At 33.7% G+C, this 10,647-nt stretch overlaps 2 protein-coding genes across 4 annotated transcripts; one reads left to right on the forward strand and one right to left on the reverse strand.

The window, feature by feature from the left end:
• Positions 1-4,257: 4,257 nt before the first annotated feature.
• On the reverse strand, positions 4,258-9,856 carry GALT1 (galactosyltransferase1). Of its 3 annotated transcripts, none has more exons than XM_079012571.1 (9): positions 9,700-9,856; positions 9,496-9,604; positions 7,871-8,900; positions 7,118-7,296; positions 6,719-7,000; positions 6,505-6,633; positions 5,914-6,093; positions 5,723-5,830; positions 4,258-5,641 (listed from the first exon to the last, which is right to left on the reverse strand). In XM_079012571.1, the coding sequence occupies exons 3-9, from the start codon at positions 8,625-8,627 to the stop codon at positions 5,432-5,434; spliced, it is 1,845 nt and encodes a 614-aa protein (XP_078868697.1). In that variant the 5' UTR covers positions 8,628-8,900; positions 9,496-9,604; positions 9,700-9,856; the 3' UTR covers positions 4,258-5,431. The 3 variants fall into 3 exon arrangements, with proteins under 3 accessions (XP_078868697.1, XP_078868698.1, XP_078868699.1); XM_079012572.1 differs by having other exon boundaries at positions 9,446-9,604; XM_079012573.1 differs by lacking the exon at positions 9,496-9,604 and having other exon boundaries at positions 9,700-9,831.
• Positions 4,531-5,193, forward strand: LOC145065553 (protein DMP9-like). Its single transcript, XM_079012574.1, has one exon. The coding sequence runs from the start codon at positions 4,531-4,533 to the stop codon at positions 5,191-5,193; it is 663 nt and encodes a 220-aa protein (XP_078868700.1).
• Positions 9,857-10,647: the final 791 nt, after the last annotated feature.

Below are 10,647 nucleotides of genomic sequence, written 5' to 3' on the forward strand. Positions count from 1 at the left end.
AAATATATTAGACTAAAATATTTTGACAAAAAAACACAGATACACAGTACACGGATACAAGTACTTGATGAACAAGCCACCCATCAACGGCTTGTATGTTTTCAAAGGAACCACATACCTGCAACTTTTGACCTTCTATCCAAGATTTCCTCTAAAAGAGACAACTTAACTGCGATTTCCTCTTCCGATAATCTGAAAGTATGAAAATTCGAGGTATATCCAAAATTTTAGGTTTTGATACGTTTGATTCATTTGCCAAAATTGGCGCCAAATCAAAGCCCAAAAAGAGAAAATCACAAGTAGAGCGTACAAAATCATAGTTGAGGCACTACTGATTTTAATGATTATTTTTGTTAAAACTCTGATTTTTGATATTTTTTAAAAGATAATTAAGCATCGGTTATATTTGTAATTTTCTCTTCTATTAAATATTTAATGTCAATTGATTTATGAAACATAAATTTTATATCGATTATATAATATTTAAAAAAAATAATTAAGAGTTTGACTATATTTTTAATTTTCTCTTCTATTAAATATTTAATGTCAACTTAATTATAAAATATAAATTTTATATAAATTATACAATATTTTTAATCTTTTATTTTTATAATTATAATTATAAATTATTAAATCGAATTTTTTGTAAAAAGTTAAACGATAAAATCTTTCAAAAACCCACGGCCAACCACGTTGTCGCTATGTTACTAGGTTTCATAGTGAAGAACCAAGATTGAGGTAAAGCTTGTGCTAATTCTTTTTAGTTAACTACGAATCTTATAAGAGTATTGAATTTCATGGGACAAAATTAGTTACCAACATGTGGATCCACTAATTTTAACACAGTTAATATATACGTAATATGCATGATTGCATGGGTGTCTATAACTATTCTTACTTGTATTATAGAAAATAATAATTAGTCATTTGATTAAAATAATAATCTTAAATTTGATATTTTGGATGATATGTTGAAAGTTTATAAAGGAAATAGATAAAATTTTAAACGTAAAATTATAAAAGGGATCTAATAATCAATTGATAAAAATGATGATTTAAATTTATTATAAAATATTTAAAATGTTAAAAAAAAAATAATAAGTATTTCAACAATTGTCTAAAAGTTTATAAAATATAAATATAATATTTAATTTTAAATAGGACGATTATAATATTTTAATGTTAAAAAATAACATATAAAATTCTCGGTTTCTTAATTTTATTTAAAAATAAACTAAGAACTTAAAGGAAAACATAGGAATATTTAACAATTTTTAGCATTCCTAAAAACTCAATTTTAAAACACAATAGAATGTGTTCATGTTTTTTTTTTTTAATTTAATTGAAAAACTACAATCTTTTATTGATATAGTCTTCAAATGTTTAGAAAATAAAGTTTAATAACAACTAACAAGTGAGCAACGATTTCGATGGTGAGGTTTAAACCCCAACGACCTTCTTGGATGGGATCAAACATTGACTGGTTGTCATTTGTTGTGTTACACAACTCTCGTGAGTTACCAATTCGCATGATTGGAGATGATCAAACCATGAACTAGGGTAGGTTACCAAACTAACAAAGCAACGACGAAGAAGATTGGACATAATCTTTACATCACAAGTTCCCCCCTCCCATTTCACACAATATGAATTGTGGAAGACTTGTGCAAGATACATTATTGTTGTTGATGTATTCATTGCTAGCTGACTTTTCCAAGATGGGTAAACCATATGCATTTGTCAGATTTGCAAACAAAAAAAACAAAAAGATACATTGGTGAAAAATCTTTAACAAAATGTGAAAAAACAAAAACTTGTTGCTAATGTTGCAAGGTTTAATCGGGTCGGGGGAAAGGGGATAAAGTGGTAAACGTGGGTACTAGAGGGGTGAATAAAGATGGGAATGAATGGAGACACCATGAAAAAGAAAAGACTACATCATATGCTTCAATTTTAGGTGAGAAGAAAATTAACATATGCATGGACAATTCGATTCAGGATGACCCAACATTAGTGATTAAAGATCACACACTCACTCTTGTTGGTTTTGTGAAAGGCTTCGCTCTCTTACAAGCTTATGATTTATGTGTGTAATAAATAGGGTTTTGACAACATTAACTTTGCATACTTGGGATGTTCATGGATTGCTATGGAATTCAAACCGATGCGGACAAAAGGATAAGTTTTATAATCTAGCTCATTCATGGTTCTCAAGGTTAAAGCCATGGAAAGGTGTTGTATTGGACATTCTTATATTTGTAAGGAGCCTTAATGGGAATCCATTAAAGTTGTGTAAAGATAAGATATTGCGGAGCTTCTACTTCGTTTTTGGAAGACTTGTGGCTTAGTTGTGCTCGTTAGTCAATTTCATGACTCTTTAATATTGAAGGAGAAAAAGCATATTTCGATCAAGAATAAGTTGCATGAGTTGTTTGGAACTTCCAAACCGAGAGCATCATATCTTTTTTGTAAAATTATTATTCAATTGTATTTTTGGTGTAATGCTAGGGATAAAATAGATATTAATTGAGTAAGATGGCTTCAATACTCAATTTTAGTGCTTTGATTATGTAACAGTGGTTTTTGGCTAGTTCTTTGGTAGTCCATTTTTTAGTAAAGTTTCTTATTTTGTTCAAAATATCTTCAAATGTTTGTATTTTTATTTTGTAAGGTTAAGAAATTGCTAATCAAATTATGTTCTTAATAAACAGTTGTTTGTTACCTGCCACTATTTTTATCAAAAGAGTGGAATAATCATTTATTTAGATTAAAACCGATCTTTTGATTAAAAAAAAAGAGTTATATACAACATTGTAACAGGAAATAACAAACCATTCACTCAGGCTCCGTTTGTTTACCTCTTAATTGCAAAATTAAGAGGCAATGTCTTAAAAATTCAGATTCAGATTGTTTGTTTGCATTTTATTTTTTACCTCTTAAAATTGTAAATACCTCTTAATTTTTCAGATATTAAACAACATCTGAATTTTAAAAAAACACACGCGTTCCTATTATGCCCTAAACGATCGACCCTTCACCAAAACAACGCCTCCTCTTCTCCTCCCTCTATGCGTTCTTCTTCCATTCACCAGTAGATTCGACGATGACGCTACTAGCCGCCGCCGGTGTACCCCAACACCGCCGCCGCTTCCGTCTAAAACGACGCTTCCGCCTCCATCTCCGACAAACCAGGTTCGTTTGTTCCTTTTTTCCCCCAAACTCGATACTTTTTCTGTTTTTATGAATGGTTTGATTTGAAATAAACGAAATCAACTTTCTCTTCTTCATCTGAAAATCGATTTCTCTTTAAACTCAAGTTCCAATCGATAGTTTATCTCTTTTTATGTTCAAATTAGATTTTTTTTTTCAGATTTTTTAAACTTTTATATGTTCAAATATGTTTTCTGTATTTTATGTTTGATTATTATGTGTTCATTGGATATGATATTTGTAAATAATTGATATGATGTGATGAAATCATATTTATGTTATTGAAAGGGCAATAGAAAAGCATGGTGAGATCAAGTTGAGGCAGGACATCATCGCAGAGGCTATCACTCTTGAAAAAGTGTGCAATGGTTTGCTCTTTTAACTTGTTCTTTGGTTGTCATTCCCAATTAATGTGTTAATTTCATTTCTAGTTTGCCTAATTGTGTTTAATGTTTTGTGTCCAATTGTTTGAACTGAATTCTAAGACGGTGGAATTACTGATATGATCTTGACTAGTTACCTCAATAATTTGTGCATTTATGGTGTTTATGAACAAAATGTAGCATAGAATGGATCTATGGCTCCAAAGAACTAAGAGCCTTTGGATGGTTGCATACCAATTCAAAGAAAATGATTTTGCTGAGTGATTTCTCATATGATCTTGAAAAAATAAATGTAGAAATTTTCAATGTTTAGGAGTAGAGGATATTCTTTGGATTTGTGTTTAAATTTGGATTTTATATGATGTTTATATATTTTTTATATTTACTTAAAAAATTGATTAGGTTATTTTATAAATAAACACTTCAATTCAATAAAAAAAAACAGAAGGGTAAAATGGTCATTTTACTATTCAGCATAACAATTCAGATGTCCCAACCAAACAGCATGTTAAACATTCAGCTCTTAAAATTTCAGACCGTCTTAGAAATTCAGATCTTAAAAATTCAGATCCTACCAAACAGCCCCGCACTTAATCTAGACATAATTTGATAGAAACATCTGCGGTTACTTCTTTAAAATCTTGATATTATAAATTACGCGTCATATTAAAAGGATTTACGATTAAACAATAAAACATACAACAAAATAAATTTTTAACAAAAACATCAAACCATAGGGACTAAATGCAGCAAACACAATAACATTATGGTTAAGATTGAAAATCTGCAAAACCGAAGGGCGGCAATAACCGGCGGTTATCATCCTCGCCGTTAACCGCCATTACAAAATTTGAATCCACCACTTGGTGGCGTAGTAAAGACTTAAAAGTTAAAATCTCCATTTCGATTCCACTTTCTCCAAATTCCGACTTCCAAAATGGAACAATCCGACGAAACCGGTATCAGAATCTACACCCCATCTCCAAAACTCAACCAAGATCCACCACCACCACCGCCCTCCTCCGCCTTATCTCCACCAAACGCCGGCCGACGTAAGAAACTCCAGCGAACACTCTCAAAAGGCGTTCAAAAAACCCTCTCCAAAACCTCCCTCCTCGTAAACTTCCTCCCCACCGGAACCCTCCTCACCTTCGAAATGGTCCTCCCTTCCATCTACGGCAACTCCCAATGCTCCGCCGTCGCCACCCTCATGATCAACCTCCTCCTCACCATCTGCACTCTCTCCTGCTTTTTCTTCCACTTCACCGACAGTTTCCGTTCCCCAGACGGAAAAATCCACTACGGGTTCATAACGCCGTCAGGGTTAAAAGTCTTCAAACCAAATCTAAACATCGAAGTCCCAAAAGACGACAGATACAAAATCGGGTTATCTGATTTTATCCACGCCATGATGTCATCCATGGTTTTCATGTCAATCGCACTTTCCGATCATCGTGTAACAGATTGTCTGTTTCCGGGACACGCAAAGGAAATGGATGAAGTTATGCAAAGCTTTCCGTTAATGATCGGCGTCGTTTGTAGCGGTTTGTTTCTCGTGTTTCCAAATACCCGTTATGGGATTGGCTGTCTTTCTGCCTAGTTTGATACGTGTATTATTGTAATTTTGTGAAGTTTTTGCCATTTATTGTTCTTGTTATAAACTTATAATTATCTGTGTTATCGACTATTGAAAACTTTTTTTTATGCCGTGAATGAAAACTCCGTAGTTAAAATACGCGTATCTATCTACGTGTATCTATATGAATACCTAGCTACTACACGTGTGATATTATACAAACAAAATGGGGTGAGGACTGAGGGGTATTATTGTAATTTTGTTAACTTCCGCAACAAAACGCGCGGTTTCCTTCTTGAAGTTTTTGCCATAGGCAAAGCATCTCTCGGGGGCCTTGGTAGTGAGCGACTACATAACCATCTTTGCAACCTTCGTTATAGACTCGTTCTTCTTGTTCGTATCTTACTTCTAAACCGTTCTTTTTCAGATCGTTAATCCAAATTCCCATTGCTACATCTTCTAGTTTAAACATCTGATTTAAAAAAAAAATGTTAAAATCTTTTTGTTGTGCGAAAGATTAGTGTAGATGATGATAATTTATAATTTTATATACCTTTAAGTCGCCTTTTTTGTGTTTGTTGTTGATGGCTTTTGCTATGTCGTGAGATATTACGTACCCGGGTCCGTGTGCCCATGGAGGGTAATTTTCTTCGGGATATTCCTTTTGATAAAAGAGAAAAGGGTGAGTTTTAATGTTTAATGATAGGGGCGAAAAGGTAAAAAGACATTGTTGGTACTTGGTACCTCGGGGCTGATGTACCACTTGCTGTCGGGGTTTCGATGTGGTTGAGAATCTGAATTGATTAAGCCGTAAAGTAATCCGTTGGTCACGTTAATTCGATTTAAAGAATTTAAGATTTCGTCTACACGAACGAATGCGTCATCGTCTGTCTTCATGACGTATTTGGCCGAGATAACCTCCGTCTGTTTTAAATTTTTTAAAAATCGTCAGTTACATATTAGAAAACGTAACAACATAATAACTCCACAGTTAAGCGTGCTCAGACGAAAGCAGTACTAGGATGACAGACGCCCAAAACGGACAATATCTTGGTATGTACGTGACAAAGTGCGTTTTAAAGCCGTGAGAGCAGTGAATCCCATTGGAATTCCACTGTTATGCGTGCTCAAACGAGAACAGTACTAAGATAATTGACCGCAAAACGGACAATATCTTAGTACATGCGCTTTGGATGCTATTGATACCTTTAGTATCAGGGTATCCTTTTAAGACGTTTTAAAAGCCGTGAGGATAGCAGATCCCATCTAGTCTGCTTAGGAGAGCAGTACAAGGATGGGGGGCCTACTGGGAAGTCCTTATAGAAAGAATCTTACCCCAAAGATACAAATGGCGATGGTCTTCCACGAGATAAGACTGTAGTAGTCGACAAATGGCATCAACTGTATATCTCCATACGTCTTGGCCTCATTCCAAAGCTCCTCATTCACTAATCGGTTTTTATGCTGCAATATTCATATACATATTTTAAATTTATAAGATTTATAAAATTTATAAAATAAAAATATGAAATACTAAATAACTACTTACCAAACCAACAAAAAAGCGAACGACGACTTTCCCCGACTTAACCGCGGGGTACTGCATCCAAGTTCTTCTAACGGCCATTCTACGTTTAAAATTATTGGCAGTAGAGAAGACACCAATCAAGAGATTAATTTTTTTTCCAACAGGAATTGAAGGGGATTTCAGAGAGTCTAAGTCAATTATATGATCTAAATCTTCAGAAGTAGGCAAACCACTTGCTACAACAGACACCAATTTCAAGTCCCCTGAGATCCTTACTTCACTAACAAGCCATGGCTCCAAAGTCTATGAAAACAAACAAACAAAAAAAAAAAAACATTACATATGTTTGACTGGAAATTTTTAAAAGAATACACTTGTAAGGTTTGATTAGAAAAAATCAAGTATTAAAAAAAAACTTACTTCTCGAAAAGCAAATGAAGATATGTGTTTTCCATCAACTGTCATTTGTATGCCTTCGGATCCAACTCTAAGAGTTGCAACAGAAAGATACCCTTGCTTAAAAGGGAAATAGCTTCTTGAATTTGCTCCTGTGTTTACAACTTTACCCACTTTCTCATTGCATTGATCCAATTCGTCCACTGATATTTGCAAATTATGTAAGTCAGTTTACCATGAAATGCATAAATTCACATAAGAAAAAGAAATTATATGGAGAATTACAAGCAATTTAAACCACTAATACTTTACTTTTTCCAGTTAAAGCACAAGTCGTTTTGGACTTTTTCCAAATTAACCATTTTGACATGTTATTTCGTATCGGGTCAAAATTGTAAATTTTGAAAAAAATGTCTTGAAAAACACAAAATTGCTCAATTAAACCATAAAAGTTTAACAAATTGTTCAAAATTAACCATTTTGACATGTTATATTCGGTTTATGTTGATAATTTCATTATATCAAGTTTCACTATAATTTTCAAAATTAACCATTTTGACCAATTATATCATATCAGGTCATAATGTCTAATTTAAAGAAAAAAAATTCTGAAATTTTTATGGTTTGATTGGAAAAAAAAGTAAAGTGTAAGTGGTCAAACCGTAAAATCACCCAAAATATAATGGTTTTCCTGTAATCTGACCCCAAAAAGTGCACAAAAATCACAAAAGAAAAAGAAAAAAAAAGGGTATATTTGTAATTTGTGAAAAAATGTACCTTTCTTAATCTTATCAGGCTCTGGAGATGGGCAACGTTCTTCTTCACCCCAATCATGAGCAATAGTCCAAGTGTTTTGAACAATTACAGGGTCTTCAGTTATTTTATCACCATGAAGCCTAACATTGTAATGCAATATAACAGGAGGATCTGGTTCACCTGGAAGTGGCTCACCAGTCAAGTCAACTCGAAAATTACCTAAAAGCCCATTTGGGATGCCAATAAATGTCACTGATGAACCCTGAGTTAACCCACAAGGAACTTTCAACTTATACCCAGTATCATTAAGCTCTGTGGCATTCATCTTGCTAAGAAAATGGGGACATTGTTTCTCTTTCTTTTTCCCCCCTGAGCTTCTATTCATGTCACGTTTCTCATCTTCAACTGTAGTCATGAGATTATTCCATGCGATTCCACCATCTTTGATTGCTTCAACTGTGTTAGGAAGAACACGATCATGGCTTATTAAGTGTCTTAAATGGTTCCATGTGTGTAATGGTTGTTGTTCATTGAATGAGATGTTTCTGTGGATAAAGAGGGTGGAGACTATTTCATCTGTCGAGACAATTTGAGGGTTGGGGGTTTGGTTTTGAACAGGGGGGGAACTGGAATTTATCCATTCAAGAGGGTTTGTTGTGTTGAAGTATGGAGGTGATGAAATGTAAGCTTCTCTTATTGGATTTTGAATGATTAAGTACCCGAGTATTGTTAATGTTAATAGAGATGCAGATAGGACATAGATATACCATTTCTTCATTTCTGATCAATGAGCCTAAAGTTCATACAAATGAAATTGATGTTTGTATGAACTTCTGTGAAGTTAAGTTAAGTTCTTGAGGTGAAGAAGAAAAGTGAAAACGCATTGAATCAAGATCAGGTCCTTGAATTACACCACAAGTTCATGCCATTGTAAAGCTTCCTCCTTTATCACATGACTTGAAGTTTATGATGTTGAAGCTTGATTTCAATTCTTAACCTTTAATAATGTAGTCACATATGAAGTTCTGAATAGAAGAATCTTGTGATGTCCCTGTAAATGCAGAGTTAATCAATTCACGTATGACAAATATGGTAACATATTTAGTAACATGAGTAGCTTTGTTTATTAAACAGTATGCATATATGGAATCAACAGTTCATGTGTGGCATACCTAGATCAACCTATTATCATATCTTTTAGGTTAAGACTCATAGCCAATTCACTGATTAGTGCTTAAGTGTTCAATCTTGAGCCAAGTTAGAGTTAGAATCGAGTTACAGACGTGCTATTTTAAGATTTGAAACGACTCTATCTACTGCGACTACACCATTGATTTCCAAAACCACTTAAAACGATACTGATGTATGTAGCTAAATAAATACCAGATATAACTACTAAGGAAATAAAATCTTAACCACACATCGTTTACAGCTACAGTCGTAAAACACACAAATTCAATGTAAAAAGCACAATCAATTCACAAAAATCAAACACCGAGATCGGCACAATGCCATGGCCAAAAAGCTACCGTTTCGCTAAAGATAAAGCAAAATCATAGCTCAACATTCAAAAACACTATCAGATCACAAAATTACCAAGCACGAAATCAAATCTGAAGTCATCTTAATCGGCGTACTCCCACTACCTTTCACACAAGCATCCAACGCCTCGATTTGAGTGAAACTCCACTTGATTTACATAAACCTCGTCGAGCTAACTTCAAAGTTTCGTTGAATTGATAAAACTACACCGGCCTAATTTGAAGTACAGAATTGTGTTACTTAAGTGAAAATCATAAAACACCGATGTGCAATAAAGGCAGATGAAACTGAGAAGTTAAAAAGAGCACCTGTGGTCGGAAGAGCGGCGTCCGGCGGAGAGGAATTTGTTGAGAATGGCGTAGAAAGAGGAGGAAGTTCGTTACTTGTGTTTGAATGAAGTCGTCGTCGTTGTACTGTAGTTTGTCGTCTTTATTGTCAACAAGAAGAAGCGTGTCTACTTTTAGCTGGGGAGGGTTTTTTTGCTCTATCTTGACTTTGACTCGGTAAGGGTTTTTGGAAACTTTAATTGCCATTTTTAATTGTCATTTGATAATTTAGGTCATAAAAAAATACAAATAGCCAATTTTTATAAGTTTTTTTTACAGTATTAGGTATTTTTTTCGACCTTTGTAATGAGGAATGAGCCCTTATAAAAAATCATTATTTTCTAAGGATTTGTACCCTTTTAAAAGATATTTTTTAGATCTTTACTTCTTTTTATATTAATTTATTTTAGGAAAATAAAAATTAACCTAATATATCATTTTCATACTATTAATTTACTATTGCCGCTAAAATGGGTTTTAAGTACCCCAACAACAAATAAGAAAATGATTAAAAAAAAGCCATAACATTTTGTAATAACATGAACAACTTAATTAGAGGTGGGTATTTGGACCGAACCGTTTTGGGAGAATTCTAAACACTGTTGACCTGACCGATTGTGGCATATCGGTCGCGGTTTCGGTACCAATGTCGGTTATTCTAGTCCTTGGACTAGTTGGATAGTATGCTAGTCATTGGATATGATATAATTTGATGAAGTGTATGGTACATTCATTGTGTTGGACTGATACAACATTCTTTGCATTGCGTTGAACTGATACAACATTCTCTGCATACGGTATAACATTCATTGTGTACGATATAATATTCATTGGGTATGGTACAATTTTCGGTCCAATACCTGGAACAACAGAAGCAAATCGGACTGGAAAATTGACAATCCAGTAACCGAGAAACCGACATCACTACAT

Source organism: Lactuca serriola, chromosome 8 (assembly GCF_051521515.1).
Source record: "Lactuca serriola cultivar US96UC23 chromosome 8, Lser_US96UC23_V15, whole genome shotgun sequence".
Classification (NCBI taxonomy): Eukaryota; Viridiplantae; Streptophyta; class Magnoliopsida; order Asterales; family Asteraceae; genus Lactuca; species Lactuca serriola.